The sequence below is a fragment of the Canis aureus genome, chromosome 29 (genome assembly GCF_053574225.1).
Source record: "Canis aureus isolate CA01 chromosome 29, VMU_Caureus_v.1.0, whole genome shotgun sequence".
Lineage (NCBI taxonomy): Eukaryota > Metazoa > Chordata > Mammalia > Carnivora > Canidae > Canis > Canis aureus.
The window spans coordinates 40,506,219-40,531,355 of NC_135639.1; the positions used below are offsets into that span (position 1 = coordinate 40,506,219).

At 42.7% G+C, this 25,137-nt stretch overlaps 2 protein-coding genes across 13 annotated transcripts in view; one reads left to right on the plus strand and one right to left on the minus strand.

Annotated features, from left to right (window-relative positions):
* WDFY4 (WDFY family member 4) overlaps positions 1-25,137 on the minus strand; it is a 285,914-nt gene that overhangs the window by 44,239 nt on the left and 216,538 nt on the right. The window contains exon 48 of one of the 9 annotated variants that reach the window (XR_013368305.1): positions 20,723-20,883. The exons of 7 other annotated variants lie outside the window; for them this stretch is intronic. Coding sequence is in view for 1 of the 2 variants with exons in the window: in XM_077878622.1 (XP_077734748.1) it covers positions 20,727-20,883 (157 nt within the window). In the remaining variant the exon portion in view is untranslated. The remainder of the gene's footprint in view (positions 1-20,722; positions 20,884-25,137) is intronic. One more of the 9 variants, XM_077878622.1, reaches the window with a different exon arrangement.
* Positions 815-23,163, plus strand: LRRC18 (leucine rich repeat containing 18). 4 transcript variants are annotated; one of them, XM_077878625.1, is made up of 4 exons: positions 815-956; positions 3,336-3,426; positions 5,424-5,456; positions 22,167-23,163. In XM_077878625.1, the coding sequence occupies exon 4, from the start codon at positions 22,259-22,261 to the stop codon at positions 23,024-23,026; it is 768 nt and encodes a 255-aa protein (XP_077734751.1). In that variant the 5' UTR covers positions 815-956; positions 3,336-3,426; positions 5,424-5,456; positions 22,167-22,258; the 3' UTR covers positions 23,027-23,163. The 4 variants fall into 4 exon arrangements, with proteins under 4 accessions (XP_077734751.1, XP_077734750.1, XP_077734752.1 ...); XM_077878624.1 differs by lacking the exon at positions 5,424-5,456; XM_077878627.1 differs by lacking the exon at positions 3,336-3,426 and having other exon boundaries at positions 818-956.

Below are 25,137 nucleotides of genomic sequence, written 5' to 3' on the forward strand. Positions count from 1 at the left end.
CCTGTGTTCAAGCTGTTCCACCAAACCAAAGCAAATCACGTCTCCCCTTTCCAGCCACTTCCTCCTCCTTGGTCCCATTCAGATGCCCACAGATGCCAACCCACATGCATTTTATGTTCCACTCACCTCATGTGCAGCACACGAGGACCCTTCAGGCCTCCATCTGGACACGGCCTGGCTGCCCAAGTGCCCTAACAGGGGCAGTGCCCTTTCGTTTTCCCACCATAGTACTGCCAACCTATACTCTGTCTTAGGCTTCCCATCCCTCTTCATTCAATTCTTTCCTTGGTAAGTTTTTATTATAGACAGAATGCAGCTCCCAGGCTGGGCTTCATCTCTCCCTTCGCTGCCACCTCCAAGAGAGAAATCATCCACTGGGTCCATTTTATTCAGGCTAATAACAATAACAATGAACAAAAGCGAGACATGGTCCAGTGTATTGCTTTACGTTGCAAAGGCTCAAGCGAAGATTTAGTTCTCTTGCTCAGTCTGTGAGCCCACCACCTATCCCCGTTCTGGAAGGCAGGCTGCCTTGAAGGCTACAAACACAGGCAGACCCAGGCTGGAGACAATGAGGGTCAACCTCCTGGAAAGGACATGTGCTGAGCCTTTCTGAGGAGATGGGGCTACAGAGATATGAAGTCAGGATAGCAAAGCTCGGTGGTCTTGTTACTTTATTTTGTTAAGTTTGACAGGGGAGCAGGAGTAAGGGGACAAAATGTACACATTTCAGTTCAGGAAATGAGATACAGCCTGTGTCATTTTCCATTCTAGAAAGGGTTCTAGAATTTTACCAGTGGTCCTTTGTGACATGGCCACCAGGTAGAATGGAAGATAGAGGCATGTCACCATCCCATTTCTCATTTCATCGGCTATGAGCTCCAAGGAAGATCCATCATTTCCTTACTATCAGCAAAAGACGCCATTACCAGCAGTGCTGAGACACCTAACCAAAGGTAAGTCATAGTTTTTGACTTTTTATTTGTTTATTTATGTTTGTTGTATGTCTTTTTTCATTTAATTTGAGAATTTATGTGTATACTCCTACATGGATTTCTTTTTCTTTTTAAAAATTTTATTTTTTTATTTGAGTACAGTTGACACACAGCGTTGCGTTAGTTTGATAACATAGTGATTCAACATCTCAATATATTATACTGTGCTCACCATGTGTGTGGCTACCTTCTGTCCCCATACAACGCTAGTACACTATCACTGACTGCACTCCCTATGCTGTGCCTTTTATTCTTGTGACTTATCGATTCTGTAACTGGAAGCCTGTAATCTCCCCTCTTCTCTACTCATAGACTTAATAATAATTATAATACCAATAATTGTCTAACCACTAAATACTGCAGACTTCTTACCCATTGTCTAACTTCTACAGAGATCCAATAAAGCAGGCATTACTTCCACTTATAGATGAGGATGTGGATGTGTGGGGTGAGGGAGTGGCATGCAGCCCAGGGGAGTTCACCGTAGCTTGCGGGAACAACTGCAAGTTGGGACAGAGCAGGGACCCGTGAACACCTGACACTGTGTTCAAAGTGTGTGCAAAGCACCTGTCCAGACTAAACCTTGACCCGGGGCCCTGACTCGCAAGACAAGTTCTTTTCTCTGATGAAGGGAAAAGAAAACAAAAGTAAACAAAAAGCAACAACAGCAGAAATCTTAGTTCTGGCTAACTTAGAAGGCAGTTACCTGACAAATTCATAATTTGTGCACATCTGGAGCTAAAGAATAAGCATTAGCAAAGTTGCCAAGTTATTATTGCATATCCATGAGATAAATATGAAACTGTAGAGGTATTAAAAGCCTGGAAGGATATGTAACATGAAGTTACCTCCAGATGCAGAAATTGAGCAGCTTTAATTCTCATGAGGTTTTACACACCTGCAATGTAAAATGTATTTATCTTCTTGTGTATTTTCTTCCTCAAAATATTGATTTTATTTTTGCTTATGATTTTCATATTATTTATTTTCTAATTGAAATGATGTACTTTTACAAAGAGTCTAATTAGAAATACACTGGGTAGTAGGACTCCAGGCAATTTTTAATTTTCTACTTATCCGGGGCACCTGGGTGGCTCAGTGGTTCAGTGTCTGCCATTAATTAACTCAGGTCATGATCCCTGGGTCCTAGGATCGAGTTCTGCATCGGGCTCCCTCCAGGAAGCCTGCTTCTTCCTCTGCCTATGTGTCTGCCTCTCTCTGTGTGTGTCTCTCATGAATAAATAAACAAATCTTTTAAAAAATTCTACTTACCTGAATTTGATAATTATTTTAAACCCATCTTTTGTCTAAATTGAATAATCTGTTTTCTTTTAGCTTTTCATTAAACAAAACAGCGGTGGTATCCATGTATTTAAAGTTTTTGTGGTTAACAATATTTCTATTTCTTAATTTAAACTATTTCCTTTTGCTTTTCTGTACTTTTCAAAATGTTCAGTGCTTAGATTTATTTTGTATTTCAAATTATCTATTTGCTAATTACTTTATTTACTTCCCAACTTCATTTGGGTAGTGCAATTTAGAGTATATTTATTTCTTTATTTCTATGAATGCATTCTCAAATTTTTCTACAATGTTAGTTTATTATGCATAATAGTTTTCATATATAACTTTCTGCTGATCTTCTCAATTTCTGGAAATTTAATTTACAGAAAAAAACTGAACAAAAAGATTACAAATGTACAAACATATTCATTGCAGCCCTATTCATGATAGCACTAAATTTGGGAACAACAAGGAAAGCAAAGTCCACCAGATTCAGTATTGCACATTCAATCAAAAGATAGATTTTAGAAATTATATAGCAGCATTTGACATAATATTAATTAAAAAAAAATGCCTATATACCTGTAAGGCTTTTACAAGCATTATGGTCATTCTAATAGCATAAAAAGGACACAAAGAGAAAACTGCAGAAATAATTAAATTCAAATAAACAGGTAAAGACCACTTTCTTAGAAATCAAAGAACTGAAAAAGCTATTTGGACAAATAACAAGGAAGTTGAGTGATATTTTGTGGGACTTGCTCAATGCTTTATATAAAAAGTAAGGTATTTGTCCCTTAAAGGAGGCAAACATGGCCTTTCTTTCCCAGTAGCAATGTCCCACTCCCAGCATGGCCGTGGACAGTCAGCTGGGCCCGGTGGCAAATTGCTCCACTGTGCTGCTGAGGGAGGCCGGGAGGAGAGCCCCCTGCAAGAAGCCCGAGGAGCCCAGGCCTGGGTGTCCCTCCGCGTGGGCAGCTAGCTGCACCTGCGCCTGCCAGGGAGTTTAGGGTGTGCTGGAGACCTTTTCAGCTATTGTGTCCTCTCACCTGGCAGGCTGGCATCAAGATTATGCTAATTAACTCCAGTCTCTTGTTGCCTGGTGACAAAGTTTCACAGTTGAGAAGGAAGAACTGGCAGAAACAGGGTAAGTTTTTCTCTGGTAGTGGCCCTGCATTTACGAATTTACTTAAACTTTGCCAAACAACCACCACTTCACAAATTCTGCTTTTTGCTCTCCTCCTTTGTGTAAGCAATTTTGGAAATGCTGGTTCTCTTGGTGTGCTTTATTTACAAACCTCAGACAGGAGCTAATTCATTATTTAGGAGAGGAGGAAGCTGGGCCTTGAGCCTCAGGCAGGAAGGGCAGCTAGCAGGGGCCGGAGCTGGGGACCCAGCCAAGGGGTTAAGGACCAGCTTGGGAAGGACTGTGTGTATGAGTCTCTGGGGCTTTAGGGTCACACTTGGGTCTCTTTCCAAAATCTGAGCCTGGAGCATTTTGCTGTCCCATAAGCAAGGGGAGACTAGTGTTTGAACTGCTTCTTAACCCCACCAGTGACTGACCGCTCAAAGAAAGTGCAGTGTGTGTACTCCTCACTTAGGAGGCTAGAGCCTAATGACTGTTGACTGTGGTGGTGCTTGGGGCACAATCCATCTTTTGAGAAGTCTGGAGGCAAATCCTTACCACAAGTTATCCTGAATGCTGGGGCCCATTAACAAGTAGTTAAGTCCTAGGCTGGGCTGGGCCCTGCAAGGAACACACGAGAACAATGCCTTATGTCTCTATTTCCATGACAGGTATAATGGGAAAAGATAGGTGCTCCTACTTCCAGTCTTTATGACTTTGGACAAGCTACTGGCCTCTCTCTTGTCCTCTCTGAGCCTTAGTCACATATTTTTCTAGTGGAGATAAAAATGAATACGTCAAGTGGTTATAAGAATTCTTTATAATGTCTGTAAAACGTCTGGCCTATAGTAGGAGGTCAGTAATCTATACACACAGTCTGAAAGCAGGAGCTGAATTCAAACATGTTAAAAACTATGCAGTATCATTGCTTTGCAAAGGGTTTGGCACATAGTAGATTTTAAATTCATTTATGAACCGTATGTGATGTTATATTCCGTGAACCAAGTACTAAACACCAGTTCCTGTGGGATGAAATGGGGAGTCAGAAAGGTTAGGAAATGTGTACAAAGTCACACAGTTAGGGAGAGACAGAGCTGTGACTGGTCTCCAAGCCAGGGTGACTCCCATGCCTTTTGGGCTTGAGCCTTAGCCTGGAGGGAAGTGGGAAATACTGAGACAGTCACTGCCCACTCTGCAGAACACCTGAGCCCCACGCTTGTCTGGAGACTGATTTTTAGGGTCTAGTGCTTGGTAGCTCCAATTTCTTCTTGGGGATCCTAGGGTCTCCTACTGTTGCTGAGAAGAGATAAAGGTGACTTCATGCTCTCTGCCTCCAGCCATTATCTGAGTAATGGGAAAGTCAAACCAAGTAATGTTTCCTGGTCCCTAGTATTACTAGCACACAATGTGAACTAAAACATGTCCCCCTCTAAATAGGCACCATGGGTTACCCTGCTGCATAATCCATCACCAGCCTTCCATCCACTGCAGAGTCAATTCATTGCCAACTTCCAGTTCCTACCAGTCTCACATCATAGATCTCAACTCAGCCCCCTGAGCTGGGTCTGATAACATGCACATGCTATCCCTGTGGTGAGGGATGAGTATTAAGGATGGGGCTTGAGCTGGTCTAGAATGAGAAGTCTATAGAATCTAGCTCAGTTTAGGCTAGTGTCTGGAAAACACAATGAGTCAGGAGCTCCCTTGTCAGCCCAGAGGGCCCCATTTATCACAGGACCTTATAAAATCAAACTCTCATGGAAAAGCCAAATGGCAGTTCAACCCACAGACAAGAAAAGTGAGCAGATACTGGCTCTGCTTGAGCAGCGTGTGACCTTGACAGGGGACATGCTCTTGAGGCTTAGTGCTTTATCATTAAAGTAGGGTGTATGGATCAAATGAGATAACACACATAATGCACTTGGACGTAAAATTTGTGCTCAGCACAAAAGAGGAGACTATAGAAAACACCAGGCTTGCTAGAACTTCAGCCTGTGTTTTCTCTTTGACCTATACAGGCAACCCAGAAGATTCTGCTCCCACCACATATGGTAAATATGAGCCATCCTTCTCCTCCTCAACCCCTTGATATATATCATTTTCTTCTCCTGTCTGCAAGTGGCTGTCTCCATCTATTCTTCCCTCCCTACCTCTGTAGACTTCCCAGCAGCCTGAGTGATGCCTCTAAACTTTTCGTGTCCCACCTCATGCAGGCTCTCCCCAGCTCCTCATCCTCTTCATCTTCTATCCTCTTCATCCAGTCCCTGCTCCAGCTCCCATGCCATTTTCTTTCTCTTCAACACCACCAGCTCCTCCTCACTGGTAGGACTTGCACCTGGTGTACACCTTCCCTACAAGTGTTCTTCCTCAAATTCTCTCATGCAGCTTCATCCTAGTGTGAGCTCAAATGTCATGACATCCCAACCTTCTCAGCCTAAATTAGACCACCTCACCCCAATATTCTCTCCCTGATCCTTGACATTCCCTTTGACATACACTAGGTCTGATTTTTTTGCAGAGCATTTGCACCAACTGCAATGATCTTGGGTCTTTTTGTTTGTTTTTATTGATTGATTTGCTGCTCCTAAAATAGGAGCTTCGTGAGAAACACAGTAATGTCTATCTTGCTCACTGTATATCATCCAACCTGACCCTGACTTATATAGAATGACTCAAGTACAAGTTGTTGAATGACTGACTGACTGAATGAATGAACAAGCAAGTGAGTAGCTTGGGCTGTAGCAAGCTCTAGAAGCTAACAGTGGACAAATGTATACTCATATCTTCTAATTGCTACTATGTTTTCTTTTACTATTAATATCATCATTAATAACTTGGGTTTAAAAAGTTGCAGACTTTTGTCCTTGGGAATCAACAAAGATTGTTCCACAAATTTTACATCTGGTGTTAATGACCAGTGGGGAGTGTCCTAGGGCTACTCATTGGAGGGAAATGATTACTACGTGCTCTTCAGTAGATCTACCAGCATTATCTATTGTCTTAAAGGCACTGACTGTGGGAGCCAGATTACTACTCACTGAACACCCGCTACACACTGGCCACTCAATGCACAGTCACCCCCGCAATTACTCTTCATAAGAAGTTACAATCTCCTGGCCCATTTTGCTGATCAGCAAACTGAGCTCATGATTAAAACCAGGCTGGCAGTAAAGGTGGGGTGGAGCCCAGTTCTGCCTCAAAGCTCCTGTGTTCCCTGCTGCCCGAGTGCCTGCTTTCTATTAAGTACTTTTATACACAACAGGAAGGGAATACACAAAGTGTCTAATACATGGTCACTATCCCCATCTGGAAAATGCCGAAAAGCTGCTCCATTCTAAAGTGCTGTCGGCTGTCTTTATTGGCATCATTTCTATCATCTCCAGCAAGTTATATCTGGCTGCCTAGAGTCAGTAAAGACATCTCTCTTACTGATGGGGCTAAATGCTTCAGTAAACAACTTCAAGTAGGCCTGATAAAGACTCAAGGAGGAATGGGAAATCTGAACTTAGGAAATATTTCTACAAAAAAATAAGATTAGATAGAAATCACAGCATTTTCCAAAGACAGGTGCCTTGCATACAAGCAACAAGCCTCCAAACCACCCTTTTGCACCCTTGAACTTTAGCATCATTTTAAAAATTAGACCATAGTCATTCTAGCAGCCTTCCCCTCTGGATGGAGAAAAGTTAGCCACTGTTTAAATAAATATCTTCCCTTACAAGGCACCGTAGTTTGGGTCACCAACACATAACAGGCCATGTGGCTTGTGTATCACAGTCATCTGTGATTGATCAGGGTTTTCAGTGTAGTGGAAGGCTTGCTGGCTCTGAGGGAACATCTCTGGAGGGAATGAGAATGGCTGCCTCCCTCCTCTTCTACCACTCCACCACCCTGTCAGCATGGCCAAGCATAGGGGCAAAAACAGGGCTCTCCACCTTCTGCTTAATTTGCACATCTGCAGTTGGTGGGGTGCTTCTTGGGTGCCCCTGTATCTCTATTTGCCACAGCAGCCAGGCAAATCAGGGTTCTCAACCAACCACTGGCACTGTTGCCACCATCCCATCACCAAAGCTCCCCTTCACTAAGCACCTGTCACATCATAACCTTTTTCTCCTATGCAACTCTCACATTGCCCTACTTTACTGAGGAAACTGAGGAAAGCATTGTATGCATCTATTTGGAAAGTCTTCCTTTCCTCAAGGGTGTCCCACTGGGGCTGGGTACACACTCGGTGACAAATAAATATTTGATGTGAAAGTGATGACTTTTCCCCAAAGACCTCTCCCTTGAAAAATAGTCCGCAATGTTCTAGAGGCCCTTTCAAAACAATGGGTCAAGAGAGATTCCACAGCAGCTATTACAAGCTGTGGAATCTGGGATGAAGCTGACCCCTTTCTGAGGTCATGGAAACTGGGATGCCCTTGTTAAGCATCTTGAATTCATTCATTCAACCAATACTGTCGGAGGGCCTCCTGCTTGCCAGGCACTGGGAGTTTAGAGCCTGGCCAGAGAGGAGATCAAGGGACAGACAATAAAAATAAGCACACCAAGTAAGTCTATTATAAAATATATTTGGGTGATAAATGTTATGGAAGAAAGTACAGCAGAGGAAGGAAGATCAGGGTATGTTAGGGTTCACTTTGCATCATTAATTGGAGGACCAGGGCAGGCTGAATTGAGAAGGTAAAATTTACCCAAAACCTTGAAGAAGATGAACAAGTAGGTCAGTCAAGTAAATGTCTGAGAGAAGAACCTTCCAGAAGAATGAAACAGTTGGAGCAAAGGCCATAAAGAGAACTTTGTGGGGCAAGTTAGAGGAATGGCAGGGCTGGGTGGTGGATGTAGAGTGAGTGTAGGGGTGAGCGGTGGGGAGCCCCTCAGAGAGGTGGTGGCTCAGGCCATGAGGCCACCGGAAGGTCTCCAGCCTTTACTTGGGTGAAACAGAAGTCACTGGAGACCTGTGAGCCAAGGAGTAACCATTTGCCACGGTAACAGAATTCCCCTGGCTGCTGTGTTGAGAACAGACTGCATGGGGCAAGCAGGTGAATAAAACAAGATAGGAGGTCACCCCAAACGCCCAGTGGCAAATGGCAGTGACTCTGCCAGGGCATGTGGTGGCCAATGGTAGGATTCTGGATTGACTTTGAGCACAGAAGGGACAGGATTTCCTGATGGACCAAACATGGAACATAAGAGGAAAAGGAGTGTTGAGTGTGATGCCACAATTTATCTGACACACAAGATGCTGTTGCTGTCAGCCTGGCTGGAGAAGGCTTTGGGTGCAGCTGGTAGATGGGGAGCTCAGCTTGGGACCTGATGTGTTTTGATGCCTTTACATAGTACAAGTAGAAATGTTAAGGAGGTAGAATGATACGTAAGTCTGGGATCAGGTGGTGAGCTCTAGGTAAGAGATAAAAGTTGGGGAGTCATTAGTGTATTTAAGGCAATGAGACCAGATGAGATCATCAAGGTACCGAGTGTAGGCAGAGAAGAGGCAAGTGGCTTGGCCATGGCCCCCAGGGAACCCATGGCAGACAGTTCTAAACCAGCCCATTCAACTCCCTCCCATGTCTGGTCTTCCTTCCACTGCCTCCTGGTGCCCCCACTCAGTAAGGGGTCCTGCATATGGCAGCTTCCTGGTGGACCCAAGACCTCATCTGGGGGGAACACGCTCCACTGTGAGGTACCAGCCCAGTACAGCACTATGGCTGCTGCCAGCCAGGGGGCTGGGTTTCCTACCTTCTCAGGTAGAAATTAGAGAGGAGAGGGCATGGGCTTGTCTGTGATCACCTCGGGGGAAGTGTGGGGACTGGCTTTCTCCTTTTGGCTTGACATGCAGCTAGGGTATCACTTGGAAAATAAGTCAGGTCATGTCTGCTCTGGTTCCTTTTTGCTGATTTTGTTTTCAATTGTGCCTCTGGCCTGCCTACCTGCCTTTCTTCTCTTCCTCCCTTCCATGCCCCTTCCTTCTCTCCTTCCTTTCCTTCAATTTTGCTCCCCCCTTCTCCTCAGCGCTTGCCCCCCTCCCCTCTGCCACAGGGCCTTTCCATCTGATGTTTCCTCTATCCAAAACCCCCCTCCCTATCTCCCTGGACCCTTGCTTCCTTCAGTGTCTGCCCAGATATTGTTTTCTCAAGGAGGCCCTTCCTGGTCACCCTCTCCAGAAGTATATGCCCCCACTTCCCTCCCAGCACCATCTCTGTTTCTTTTGTCCTGACTCTTTCACGTCCTAGCTCTCATTGCCACATGGCATCGTACATTTCTTTACTTTTATTCCTCTCGTTCTTCACTTGGCTTCTGTATAAAACTGACCATGGCAGTTTTCAGGCACCTATTATTAATTAATGAATAATTAATTCCAAAGGGCTGTGGGAAGCTCAACTGTTCCCTTATGGTTGATCTTCAGGGCTCTCCTTCAAAATATCTCATAGCTTCACAAGGGGAAGATTTACAGCCCCCTCTGAGCTGGGGGCTTTCGTACAGCAGATGGGGGCACCACACCAGGGTATCAGTTCATGGAGGTCTGTGCTGTGTTCACCCCTCTGCAAGTTCTCCCTGGGACCAGGTGGGGTACAGAAGACATGCATACACTGTGGGGCACTTGTAGAGAATGGCCCCCTGTCTCTGCAATCTTGGGGGTTCTGTGCCCCAAGGAGTGATGTCTCCTTGTCCTCCAGGATAAAGTAATTTAAAGTCTGCACCTGGTGAGGCAGAAAGGCCATAGTATGGATGCTGGGCTGTGGAGACTGAGTCTGGTTTCTACTGAATTGGAACCCTGGAGTCCTAGCTCCTCTGTACACCTGTTACACTGTCCTGATCATGCCACTATTTCCTCTCTCCCCCAACACACAAAGGCACAAAACGGGCCTCCAAGGATCACTCTCTCTCACCCCACCTTAGGAGGCAGATACTTTTATTGTCTTAATTGCAGAAGTGGGAGGTAAAGCTCAGTGAGGCTCAGGGGACAGTCCAGGGTCCCCCAGATGGTGAAGGGGGAGGCAGGCGGCAACCCACATGGACCTAAAGCTCCTGTATTTTCATCCTTCTGAATCACTTTTCTGAGTCCATTTTAGTTATCTGTAGGAGAGGCCAAGGCTGTGGGGAGAAAATGCAATAACATCTATCTGGCAGTAGCAGTATCTAAACCATGTTGGTTGTAATTGAATTAACACTCATCTCTTGAGGTTTCCAGGTGCCAGGACTAACCAGTCCTTCCACTTTCCTGCGTGTGTAGGTTGATTTGTGTGTTGAGAATGCACTAGTTGATGAACAAGGCGTTTCTAGTCTGTTAAACTAATAATCTTAATATTTTATTTTAATTATAAGGCACCTATTCCCTTTTGCTCCTTTAACAAATCCAATTAAAACAGAGTACATTCAGAATTATAAAATAGATGCTATTAAACCAATAAGAAATCATAATCTTTTGTTATTGGGCTGTGTGACCCCTAGTAACTTTTGCTCCAAATAAAAGTTGAATTCTTATTATCTGCCAGGGGAAGGGGGCAGTTTGACGTATAATGACATCATAGGCAGCACATGTGCAGAGCTGCAGTGATGCTCAGGATGGAGAAGTAAATAATATTAAGGGTAGACAAAGCTATACATGCATAATAGCCCAGTAAGACACTTAGAGCTGCACCGATCAGATTAGATAACTGCCACACAAAGTGAACTTGATAGCTTCCACACAGACACTCTGTTTGCTGCAGCTCTGTTATCATGGAAGGAGCACTCCACCCAGAAGTCCTGGAATGTGGTGAGCTGCATGAGCTTGAATGAACTACTTCATGCCCGACTCCACCCCACAGCATCCTTCCCTTGGGGTAGGAGGAATATTCCCACCTCAAAGGAGAGTAGTGAGAACTGAATGAAGTGGCAGAGGGAGGTGGCTTTGTGAGGCAGAAGCATGATGTGCCTCTAAGAGTTGAACATGTGGGGGGTGGGGGAGGGGTAGAAAGCATCATATGATTGACACACGGAGATGGCCTGTCGTCTGGGAAGATAGGACGTGCATCTTACGGGCGTTAGATTTTACAGTGAGCCCACACAGTGAAAATCAAACTTCTGGTGGTCTGCATACAGTCTCTCAGGGCCCCTACACAACCAGTACCCCAGGGCAGAAGGGGGCCCCAAATCTCTGGTGAGTACCTGGGAATGCCATGGGCTAACCTTCCTGGGCCGCGCTTGATGAAACACCTGTATCTTGACATTCTTGACACATTCGATGTGGCAAGAAACTTATACTCTGGGGAGCCTGGAGGACTAGTGTGGCTGAGGGACAGTAGATTTCTGTCTCCATCACTGCCTGCTTAGGAGCACATGCCTGTCAAGTGACCTTGTGGTGGCACATGTACACCCTGTTTAAATGGTTTCTCTCTGAGGGTACCTGGGTGGTACAATCAGTTATGCATCTGACTCTTGGTTTCAGCTCAGATTGTGACCTCAGCATCATGAGATGGCATCTAGTTCCATGGTCAGCACAGAACCTGCATAAGATGTTCTCTCTCTCCCTCTGCCCCTCTCTGCCCCAGCTCTCTGGCTCTCTCTCTGTCTCTGTCTCTCTCTATCAAATAAATTTTTAAACTGTTTCTCTCTGTTTGTCTCTCTCCCACTCTCTCTCCCTCTCTCTCTCATTGTCAATGTCCAAGTTCTTACAGTTAAATGACTCCATTTGTGTTATTAAAATACCTTTAGAAGTCACTTTATTCAGATGTACACATCCATATATGTATCTATGAGAACGAACACCCTATACATTGGCCCCTGGGCAATGCAGTGAGCAGGCAATGACCTGGAACAGTTTCTTCAGGGAACCCAAGTTACATGTGGTCCCTCCAAAAGGTCAGTGGGACATCAGCATTATTGACCTGACAGGAACTTTGGCCAAAGATTGGCTAGCTGCTCCAGCCCAGGAGTGCACTCCATTCCCCTGTGGGTGAGTGCCATTGCACTTCCCGTCTAACCCGTGCCAAATTAGAATGGGCCTAAGTGGGTATCTAGGCACCCAGAGTGTGTGACTCTGTGACACAGCTTCGTTCCTACATCAGAGAGCCCATAGATGACCAAAGCCAGCAGCACACCTTTTTGGGTACACGAGGGGAAAGCAGCTCTAATTTCTGTTACAGGTGTCTTTCACCCTGGGAATGCTAGAACTCCAGAATGCCTTCTTCTTTTTGGAGTTATGGGGTCAGCAATGTATCTTCCAAGATAAGCATTTCATACTGCTAGAGCAAAGACAATAGCAGAGAGAGAAAAGAAAGGCAGCATAGTGAAGAACAAAGATCATAAGCTTTGGTATAGGCATATCTAAGTTTGTTTTGGCTGTGCTGTGTGGTCTGTGTTACCTTGGGAAAGTCACTTGACTTCTCCGTGCTCAGTTTTCTTATCCTAAAAATAGTAATGACATTTTGCTTCATTGCTGTGGAGACACAGGAAGGGCCCAGCCACATGTTTGCCATAGTTACTTCGGTACGTGTCACCAGAGTGAATGATGTTGAGTGGATCTTCTGAAGCTGATGTCAGAAATCCCCCCATGATCATGGCATCCCTGTAAGACTCCACTCCTGCTGTCTACATCTTCTCTCCATCAACTGCCAAGGGTCTGGTGGTGTTGTTGCCTTAAGCTCCACACACATCTTTCTGCCTCTAGTCTATCCTCTCTTCCCTTCCTAGAAATCTGTCCTTATGCCCCCAGGAAAGAGGAGCTCACCATAACACAGCTGGGGGTGGTAATGGAAAAAATAAAAGCACTTCATGCTTACCCCCCTCACCATGAGCCTATACTCGAAAAACCAGCTAACACTGTAAAGCAAGTAGAGGAGCACACAGTTCCTGGCCCAGAGTAGGCACTGGACAAATGGTAATTCCTTCCCCCAGTGTACACTATGCCCAAGTCAAACATTAGTGCCTATTTTAGAGGTGTGGCCAGAGGTTCCAAATAGATGCACTCCACAGGTGGCTCCACAGTGAACCACCCACATCTCCACCTGCCATATGGCTGCTTAGAGAAGGTATAACATGTTTCAGGTAGGGGTAGAGGGCACAGGGAATGATTTGAAGCCACATAGGTAGTCACAGCGGAGGTGAGGCTGGCCTCTTACAGGTCTAGTGAATGGTCTATAATGGGTCTATTCTATGTCTCAGTGCGTTAGTCAAACGAGTGAAATAATTATTGTGAGATCACATTAGCAAGATGTTAAAGATATCAGATATATACAAAGTCAGTCTTACTTAAAGGCACATGAGTGTGAGGCACAAGATAAGCTGTATTATCATAGTGATGATAACAATCTTACAATAAAAAATGCCTGCAAATATTTGATGGCATTAAAATATAGGTTGCCATTACATTTTTAATTTAGATATCCATGGGGTGTCCTACCATGCTGTTTGATTCACAATGACTAAATAGAAAAATTAATTAGAAATTAAAGTCAACCAACTGGTCCAGTTTCTCCAAAGTATAAAAACCAATTGTTCAAGACAAAAAGACCCAGTACATTTAAAAACTTCTTGTATTAGGGCTTTTCAGCTATTCATATGATATGAAATCTATCGTCTATCCATCCATCCATCTATCCGTCTATCTATCTATCTATCTATCTATCTATCTATCTATCTATCATCTATCAATATATCTCTTTCTTTGATTTCCAGCTTCCTTTGTGTGGTTGTTGGTCCCACTCTGATGTTTGAGGATTCTGTGAATTGATAGTATCAGACCATCTTATCAGTTTTTGTTAAATCAAAAGATCATGAGTTTTACATTTCTTTTGCCAACACTTATTCTCCTACTCAGTGGGCAGAACTGGGCAGGATGCTGACCATTCTGAGTTGCATGAAAGAAGGGATATTCCTGGTCTTTGGGGCCTTCTGGCACTGGTCCACTGTTAGTGGTACTCAGTGGCTTAGGGAGTCATGATGGATCCTGAGCAGTACAACACATCTTTCTCACCATAACCAAGAGCAAGGTCCCCAGTCAGGTAAGGTGGTGGTGAGAAGTATGAAGGGGCTGGGGTCTGGATCATGCTTCATGTGGCCTGGGGCTATCTGGGGACCCAGATGTGCTGGGAGGAGGTGAAGTGCATTATCCTAGCCCCTGCTTTGCCTTGCAGGTAATTAATGAGCAGGCTCAGAGCCAAAGGGTGCTGGAGAGAAGCTCCTTAATGGAGAAGTACTCTGGCAGCTCCATGCCGCTTCCTTCCCAACATTCATCAAAGCTGGAGGGCTTCTTATCAGGGGTTGGATGGACTCTGGAGAGCACACTCAGCAGGGGTCACCTGGGTGGTCCTTCAGTCTACTGGAAGCATCCTTCTCATCCAGGGCCCCACTAGCCCATGCTTATTGTGTTTGAGCTGAACTTTATCTTTAAGAAATACAAAAGACAGTTCAGACTTTGGGGGGCTCAGGAGAATCAGTAACAATGTAGATTTTAGCTCTTTGAGCTTGGGAACTGGCCTTGTTTATTGCTCACCTGTGTAGCACATAATAGGCTCTCAATATACCTACTTGGTGAGCGAACAAATGAAGGAATGCAGGAATAAGCACATCGATTTGGCTTAAATTAGCCCCAAAGGACTAGGATCATGAGCAAAGGAAACTTTACTATTTGTTCAGGTCCATGGGATAGAATTGCCAAATAAAATACAGATGTATGCAATGTTTGGGGCACATGTATACTAAAAAGTATGTGTTGTTTATCTGAAGCTCACAGTCAACTAGGAATTTGTCATTTTATTTGCTAAATCTGGCCACCTTCTCATACAGAAAAGTCATTGATAAACATTAAGATCAGAACACAGGATCCCTTGCTCTTGGCCCATCTTTTCTCTTAATGAAAATTTCAACTCAAGTGCAGTAGGGCTGTTTTTCTGACACACCACCTTGTGCATAGTTGGCAGTGGTACAGGTGATACACACATGTACCGTGGCAAATGCCACATGGTTCATATTTGGATGGCCTTTACTGGGCACGACAAAGCTAACTGGGGCATAAAAAAATCACAAACTTCTAAACTGGGCCAAGCAAGCAGCCATAGTACAAGGACAGAAATAGATGTGGAGCCCCGAGTATTTTTAAGATTTTTTAAAAACTGTAAATTTACTTATGGTAAAATTTCCCTTTCTTAGTATTCTGTTCTCTGGGCTCTAACTGAGGCACAGCTTCACGTAAGCACCACAGTCAGGATACAGGCAGTTCCAGCACCCCAGAAAACTCCCTCCTGCTGCTCCCTTGTAGTCAAACCTTTCCTGCCCCTAGTCCCTGGCAACCACTCATCTGTTTTCTGTACTATCATTTTGGCTTTTCCAGAATGCTATATAAATGGAATCATTCATTATATCGGCTTTTAAGATTGACTTCTTTAATTCAGCAAAATGCTTTTGAGATTCATCCAAGTTGTTGCATGTATCAGTAGATTTGTCCTCTTTATGTTTAACAGTGTTCCCTGATAAGGATATGCCACAATTTCTTTATCCATCCACCCACTGAAAGAGGTCTTTGGGTTGTTATCTTCTGGTTTTGGCAGTTATGAATAGAGCAGCTACACACACATGAATAAGTTTTTGTGTGAAGCTAAATTTTTGTTTTTCTGGGGTAATTACCAGTTGGGGAAATGCTGGGTCTTATGGTAAGTCTATAGTTAATTTTATAAGAAATTGCCAAACTGTTTTTCAGGGTAACACTTTGAATTCCAATGAGTGCTCTGGTTGCTCTGAATCCTTACTAAATCTTTGTACTATGTAGATTTTTATAAAGTTTTTTTTTAAATTTCAGACATTCTAATAACTGTGTAGTGATATCTGCTTGTGATCTTAATTGCCATTTTTCTAGTGACTAATGATGTTGAGCAACTTTTTGTGGGCTTATTTGCCACCATATAGCTTCTATAGTGAAAAGTGTTGTTAAATCTCTTGGGCATTTTATTTTTATTGTGTTATTTGTCTTCTTACTGCTGACCTTGAGTTCTTCATAGAGTCTAGATAATAGTCCTTAGTTGGACATATATTTGCAGATGTTTTCTTCCATTCTGTAGCTTGTCTTTTTATTCCTGATTTTTTTTAACAGAGTGGAAATTTTATTTTATTTTCAATATTTTATTTTCTTATATGGATTGTACTTTTGCCAAACTCAGCTTATGAAGATTTTCTTGTGTGTTTTCTTTTAGAAGTTTCATGTTTTAGACTTTACGTTCATATCTGTGATTCATTTTGAGTCCATTTGAGTTAATTTCAATAGCTTGAGATTCTTCTTCTTATTTGTATGGTTACCCATACAAAAGTGGGTAACCAATTGTTCCAACACCATTTGTTGGAAAGTTCATTATTTATCCATTGAATTTAGTTTGAACTTTTGTCAAAAATCATTTAACCATTTGGCTATAGTTATGTGGCTCTATTTATGGACTCTGCTTTCTATTCCACTGATCTATGCATGTGTTCCTTCATCAACATCACATGCTACAATTACATGGTAAATTTTAAAACTAGAAATGTGAATCCCTCAACTTTATTTTTCTTTTTCAGAATTTTTTGGATTTCTAGTTTCTTTTCCTTTCAATATAAATTTTAAAATCTGTTCATTCATGTATACAAATAATCCCGCTGGAATTTGCATTGATCTTTATACCAATTTGAATAGAATGGACTCTTTTTTTTTATATTTTTAAATTGGAGTTCGATTTGCCAACATATAGCATAACACCCAGTACACATCCCATCAAGTGCCCCTCAGTGCCCATCACCAAGTCACCCCATCCCCCTGCCAACCTCCCTTTCCACTACCTCTTGTTTGTTTCCCAGAGTTAGGAGTCTCTCATGTACTGTCACCCTCACTGATATTTCCCATTCATTTTCTCTCCTTTCCCCTTTATTCCCTTTCACTATTTTTTATATTCCCCAAATGAATGACACCATATAATGTTTGTCCTTTTCCAATTGACTTACTTCACTCAGCATAATACCCTCCAGTTTCATCCATGTCGAAGCAACAGTGGGTATTTGTCGTTTCTAATGGCTGAGTAATATTCCATTGTAGACATAAACCACATCATCTTTATCCATTCATCTTTCGATGGACACCGAGGCTCCTTCCACAGTTTGGCTATTGTGGACATTGCTGCTAGAAACATGGGGGTGCAGGTGTCCCGGCGTTTCATTGCATCTGTATCTTTGGGGTAAATCCCCAGCAGTGCCATTGCTGGGTCGTAGGGCAGATCTATTTTTAACTCTTTGAGGAACCTCCACACACTTTTACAGAGTGGCTGCACCAGTTCACATTCCCACCAACAGTGTAAGAGGGTTCCCCTTTCTCCACATCCTCTCCAACATCTGTGGTTTCCTGTCTTGTTAATTTTCACCACTCTCACTGGTGTGAGGTGGTGAATAGAACTGACTCTTAATGATATTGAATCTTCCAACTCATGAATATGCTGTATTTCTCCATTTGTTTAAATATTCTTTGCTTTATTTCCTCAGTGTTTTGTAATTTTCATCACAGAAATCCTGTACATTTTCATTACTTATGTGAGATACACAGATTTTTTTTGGAGTGTTATTATTTTTCAAATTTCAAATTCCATTTGTTTATTGCTGGAATATAGAAGGGTTTCTCTGTGTGTGTTAGCTAAGGTGTTAAACTTACATCCTGCAACCTTGCTAGCTCATTACTTCCAAAAGTGTTTTTTAAATTTTGTGGAACTCTCCAGGTGGACAAGCAGGTGATTTGTAAGTAGGGAAAGGTTTATTTCATTCTTTCCTACCTATATGCATTTTTCTTGCATTATTGCATTGGGTAGAATTTCCAAGATGATGTTGAATAGGCATACTGAGAGTTCACCTTCTGGCTTTGTTGCCAAACTTACCGGGAAATATTTAGTCTGTCAGCAAATATTGTGTGTGTGTGTGTGTGTGTGTGTGTGTGTGTGTAAGCCTTTAATCAGGTTAAGGAAAAGCCTTTATATTACTGGCTTGCCATCATGGATGTTAACTTTTGTCACATTTTTTCATGGTGAAGTGTATCTTTTATCATTATGTAGTATTCTTCTTAATCTCAAGTAAATTTTCATGCTCTGAAATATATGCTGTCTGATGTTAAAGCCACTCCAGGTTTCCTTCAGTGTTTGCATAGTATGCCTTTTCCACTCTTTTAGTTTAACTTACTTTCATTTATATTATTTGATTTAGATTATTTGATTTTGGTTTAGATTATTTGATTTTTTTCTTTTTTTTTTAGTTTCATTTTAATGTATATATTTCCTTTTTTTCTCTGTCTACACATGTTTTAGTGATTTAACTTTCCATGGCCTACTTAGAATTAATATTTTACCAAAGCAGTGTAAAAACCTTAGCTACCATATAGGTCCCAATAACTCTCCCCATTATGTTATAGTTGTGCTATGTATTTCATCTACATACATTGGTAACCCCATCATACAGTGTTATAATTTTTGCTTTCAACTGCTACACATATTTTAAAGATCTTAAGAGCAGAAGAATAGTCTATTATGTTATCAGATGTTTACCATTTCCCTAGCTCTTCCTCTATTCCTAACTCCACATTTCTTTCTAATATCATCTCCCTTTCGTCTGAAGAACTTCCCTCAGCATTTCCTGTACTTGCTCAGCAAGTGGCAAATACTTTCATTTTTCATTTTTCTGAGAATGTCTTCATTTTTCCTTCATTCATCTGGGATATCTTCATTCACTGTCTGTTTGACAGTTTCTTACTTTCAGCACTTGGAAAAAATATTTTTTCCAGTACCTCTGGCTTCCATGGTTTCCAGTGAGAAGACTGCATCCATCCATATCGCTGGCGCTTGAAGATAATGTGTATTCTTCTTTAGCAGGTTTTAAAGGTGAATTTTCTTTTTGCTTTTTAATTTTAAGCAGTTTGATTACGTGTCTGAGTGTGGATTTTCTTTTTTAGCTTATTTGTCCTCTTTGGAATTCACTGAGCTTCTTGCATCTGTCATTTTTACATCTTTCACCAACAGTTAAAGGTTTTTATGCATTTTTCCTTCAAATATTTTTCTGCTCCACAACTTTTTCCTCTCCTTCTTCTAGAGTAGACCAATATCAATATTGATATTGGTATATATGTATTTTATATATGTATCTTAGGAAGCAATCACAGGCTATAAGTTCTGACATATCTTCTGTAGGTTCTGTAGACTATGGTTATAATATCCATTCAGTTGTCAAAGAATTTACAATGTGATTCAAATTAGTACTTCTACCTATATAGTAGTCTACTGCTCAGCTCAATGATCAACGCTTTTGGGTTCAGAGTCTGGGATTAAGCACTAAAGATCCTGTTCAGGGTTTTATCCATGCATAGACATCTCAGGGCATGTCCAGGAGCTCATATACAGCTTAATTAAACCCCTTCCTCTTTACAATCACCCTTTGTGGCTCTAGGAGTGGCCTCCCTCCCTGGTTTTCTGGCTAGAAATCTAGGGATTTTTATTTTCTAAACCTGCTGTATACTTTCTGCTACTATTTCTGCCTCCAGGGCCAAGTGGCAGTAGGGTAGAGAGAAAAAAGCAACCTCAAGTCCTTGGGACTGAAGTTTGGTTGAAGACAATGGTTCCTCTCCCTCAGAGTTTTAGCAGCTTGCCTGGCTGACTCCAGTGATATAGGATTGCCTGGGGCTGAGGTGGTGAAGAAAGGAAAAAACAAACAGAGGATCTACCTCATTCTCTGATTCCAAGAGGCCCCTTTTCTTGATTTTGGTGACACAAAGGGGCTTTTCTCAGAAATCTTTCCATCACCACTTACTGCAAAATTGGTCTCATTTTGAGTTACTTTTCCAAACTGCCTGATACTCTTTATCATCTTATCCTCAGATATCTTTTTACCTTATCCTTCGTCTTATCCTTGGAAAGCTACTCCAGGAGTTCTATCTGGGGCCTTAGTTGCATTCAATAGATGAGACAAGGAAGAGTGCACTTATTCCATCTTAGCTGTGGCTAGACCCCAGCTTTCATTTTTAAGCTGCTTTATCTTTTCTGGTTCCTCAAAGCTACATGATATAGAAACTTTAATAGCAGTGAACACAGGACTGTCTTTGGTTACCAGCTAATTATGCCTGAATATGGTTAGCTCATTGTTCCTTAGGAATAGGTTCAGCTTTCCAGGCCTTCTTGAAAGAACATTAGCGTTGCTGAGAGCTGAGAATACTTTATTGGCTTACTATGGAGATCTCCATCCCAGGAGGCTCTGATCCAAGACAACTTGCATAGGGTAGGACCCTCTGACCTTAGCTAGGAGTGGCAGTAGCGGGATTGATAGTAAGCACATGAAAGATAATTTTTACCTACTTCCTTTTGACACTGAGGAAAGCATATGAGGAAAACGTGTGATGACAGAGACTCATAGCCCAATTGCTGGTGCTTCGTGTGTTTTGTAAAGTTGGTTCCTGATAAAGGGCCTGAATGATGAAGCATAGAAACTGCAGGGCATCTCTTCCACTCATCCCTGTGGGGAAATGGAGCTAATGTAAGCATCTGTCTCCCGAGAGCACACTTTTGTCCAGGGTGGGAACTTGGTCCAAAATAGAAAATCAACAAACAAGAGGCACCAAGTTTTAGAAAAGAGCCTCTAGAATAGAGCTGGACAGTTTGCATCCTCTTCCTAGATGAAGACCTTCCTCACTCTCAAGCCTCAGTCTTCTTCTCTTTACAATGGAGATAATCCTATGGATTTTGCTAGATTGTTGAAGATTAAAAGGAATATGTGCAAAGTTCCTGATAATAATATTTAATAGTTAACATTAATCAAAACTTTTACTATGTGCCAAGCACTGTTGTAAGCATTTTATAGCTTAATTTACACTCCCCGAGAGCCCTATAAAACAGCTGTTTTCATAAATGAGAAAACCATGACATTGAAAATTTAAGAAAATTATTTAATGCAGAGCTAGACTTCTAAGCTGAGTACTCTGAGGCCGGAATCTACCCATGACTCTGTCTGTCCTACTTTTACATATGGCAGCAGTCCTCACTGATACCATACCAATCAGTGTAGAGGTGTCTACAGTTGACTTTCAGTATGAAGGATGGTGGGAGAGGAAGCGTAGGGGATGGGAAGTAGGAAAAGACAGCATTATCTCAAATTCTGCCCAGCTCAATCCTGACTCCTCCACACTCATCAGCAAGGTGTTAGGCACTCACTTCCCCTTGTGGGCTGAGCAAAAGATGCTCATGTGCTGCCCCTGATGCACTGCAGTGACAGTAGCCAATGCCTGACTAGTACCTCCGGGTCTAGAAGGAAGGTGAGGATAGATGGAATATGTAAGTCATTCTTAACTACCATCTTATTCCCTTATATCCAGGCTGTGCTGCTTCTGAGAACTCAGTAGTCCCACCCTAGGGACTCATAGCATAACTGCAAAGAAACATTAGATTTTGTAAGGGAGCTAGCCAAGAATACACACACACACACACACACACACACACACACACACACTACTGGGTGGCAGAGGTGGGTATGTTTGAGTCTAGGACAATGAAAAGATTCATCTCAGGGAATGGAACAGCCAGAGGGGCACTGAGCATCCTTCAGGCAACCCTGCACCCCAGAAGAGAGCCCTGAATTGGCTGAAGATCTTTGACTAGGTTACTTCTGCTGAAGCCCTAATTTCTGTCCACTGTCCTCTTTCTCTCCTTTAACTATTAGCAAGTGAAACATTACAATTTGGGTGTGGGGGGAATCTAGTGCCCTCATGTCATCTCCTAATGAGACATATTTTCTCTTGTCAGAGTATATCTAGCAGTTTCTTGTGATTTTCCCTCAAACTGATCACCAACCAATCAGAACACCCACTCCAAACATACACCCTTACTAAAAGAACATGGTCAAGGGTGGGAAAGCCCCCAAGGGCAAGAAGATCACCCTCAATGTGGCCAAGAATTGTGTCAAAATCACCTTTGATGGGAGAAAACGCCTTGACTTGAGCAAGATGGGAATTACCAACTTCCCCAAGTGTATCCTGAGACTGACTGATGTGGATGAGCTCGACCTTAGCCGGAATATGATCAGAAAGATCCCTGAATCAATCTCCAAGTTCCAGAACCTGCGGTGGCTGGACCTTCACAGCAACTACATCGACAAGCTTCCTGAATCCATCGGCCAGATGACCACCCTGCTCTACCTCAATGTAAGCAACAATAGGCTGACCACCAACGGGTTGCCTGTGGAGCTCAATCAGCTCAAGAATATCCGTACCCTGAACCTAGGCTTGAACCATCTGGACAGTGTGCCCACCACTCTGGGTGCTCTGAAGGAGCTTCATGAGGTAGGGCTACATGACAACCTGCTGACCAGCATCCCCAACAGCATCTCTAAACTCCCCAAGCTCAAAAAGCTCAACATAAAGCGAAACCCTTTTCCCAAGACAGAGGAGTCAGATATATTTCTAGATACCATCAAGAGGCTGGACAACTTATATCTGGTAGAGGATAAGGATTTGTGTTCAAATTGCCTGAAAAAGTGCCAACAGGCCCGGGACAAGCTGAACAAAATCAAGAATATGGCCACAGCAACTCCAAGAAAGGCCATCTTTTCCAATCTGGTCTCTCCCAACTCCATGGCCAAGGATTCCCAGGAAGATTGGAGGTGACCTGGGACCCTGACCCTGAGGCAGGAAGGGAAAAGGGAGGAAGGGAAGAAGGCAGGGGGCTATATCTACAGGGAATTCTGGGATCTCCTATTCCTGCAATAGCTCTTCCAGCCAAACTCATAAAATACCTTTCCCTACCTCCTTGGTTTGTCATTTTGTTGTCTGAAGGGTTTTTAGTTCTTTGCCTCTTCTCTCTTCTCTGCATGCACATATCCACACGTGCAAGCACAAGGAAAAGGGCCATTCATCCTACTTCTTCCCAGAATTCTCCTGCCTACAGCCCATGGCCAGGGCAGCCAATACTGCCAGCACACTCTCAGTCACACTGTCATCACTTCAGAACCAACCAGCACCTCCCAAATGTGGAGCTCATTCTATGGGAATGCTTTGAAGGTCTGAAATTTCAGAGCATAGATTGACAAGATGGCAGATGGACATTCAGTCTTGGAAAGGTGACAAAACTGGGCCACAGAGATGGGCAGATATTATCATTAAGTGTTGGCAGGTAATATCTTGCACTGAAAGCAGTATTATCTCTTTTTCTCTTGCCTGCACATGCACAGTTTGTTATAGGAGCTTTCTAGACTGAATCTACAAGCTCTTGACTGGCTGTGAATGAATGAGATTGGATTCCCATCTTATTATGTCCAATTCTTTTCCAGACTCTTGGGGAAGTAAGGAAAGAATGGGTGCAAATATCGGTTAGTGCAGTCAATAAATAAATATCTTACAAGGCACTGTACTGATGCAGGGACTGTGTCTGGGGGTAAAGCTTGCCTTGTCCTGTGCAGACCAGTTGAAAGAAGACAGGGCAGAAAGTCATTGCCTGAGAAAGTTGGGAGATCAGGGCCAAGTAGTATGCAGGGCTAGCCTGGCATAGAGAAAAACCAAAGATTCTGGAGCTGGACAGATCTAGGTCCAGGACAGCTCTGCTTCTTTCTCGTCATCTTCCTGGACATCTTACTTAGCTTTGGTTCCCTCATCTGTAAAGTGGGAATAATATTAACCCCAACTACAAGGGTTGTTGTGCATCTAAAGCAGATAGTACACAGAGCAAGTACTCAATAGAAGTCAGTTGTCTGTATGAACTAAAGGTCAGTGCATCTCAAAGCTGAAATACTACTTTGGGCAGTGTCTCTAGTCACACTAGATCTCTGGCAGAAATGACAGTTGTGGAGTCAATTCTTATAGTAGCTGACAATCTTCTTTGTACTATTCATTCACACTCACTCATACTTTCATACTGCCTAAAAGCAAAGGATCAAGGAAGATATATTTAGGAACCCCCGCCCCTTTTTTTTCCCTAATCAAGACTCTCCTATGTTGGTGGCAAATTTTGTAGTGGTCAATGGAAAAGCACGGAGATCTGTTAATTCAGTGGGACTAGATTGTTTATTTTGCACATGATAAACCATAGAAGGCAGCATACTTCATTTCTTCACTCCTCACTGCTTTTCTTTGTAAGGCTTAGTTTTGACAATTCTTTCTCTAACATCTCTGAAGATTCAAAATTCTCTTTTTAGCCATTCCCTTTATTCAAGATTTTCCATTATAAAAATAACAAAACCACAACATAGTTTTAAATATAACATCTTAAAATATCCACAATTCTACAGTGTGAGCCAGCTATAATATTGACATATTTACTTACTAGTTATGTTTCTTTAAATGCAGTTAAAATTACAGCGTTTACCTCATTTTTATCCTGCTTTGAAATCCATGTTGTTACATGGTCTTAATAACCATAATTTAAAACATCTGTGAGCCAGCTGAACAAATGCACGTAAGTTACTGTTGGGCATTCAAGTTGTTGGCCAGTTTTTCACTAACAGAAAGAATTTTGTGAGGAAAGCCTACACGATGAAGACTTTTTTAAAAAGATTTTATTTGTTTATTCATGAGAGACACAGAGAGAGGCAGAGACACAGGCAGAGGCAGAAGCAGGCTCCATGCATGGAGCCTGATGTGGGACTCGATCCCGGGACTCCAGGATCACACCCTGAGCCAAAGGCAGATGCTCAACCGCTGAGCCACCCAGGCATCCCTACAATGAAGACTTTAAAAACTATGTTGCATTATTTTCTTGGTGTAGCTTCATTATTGCAAATATG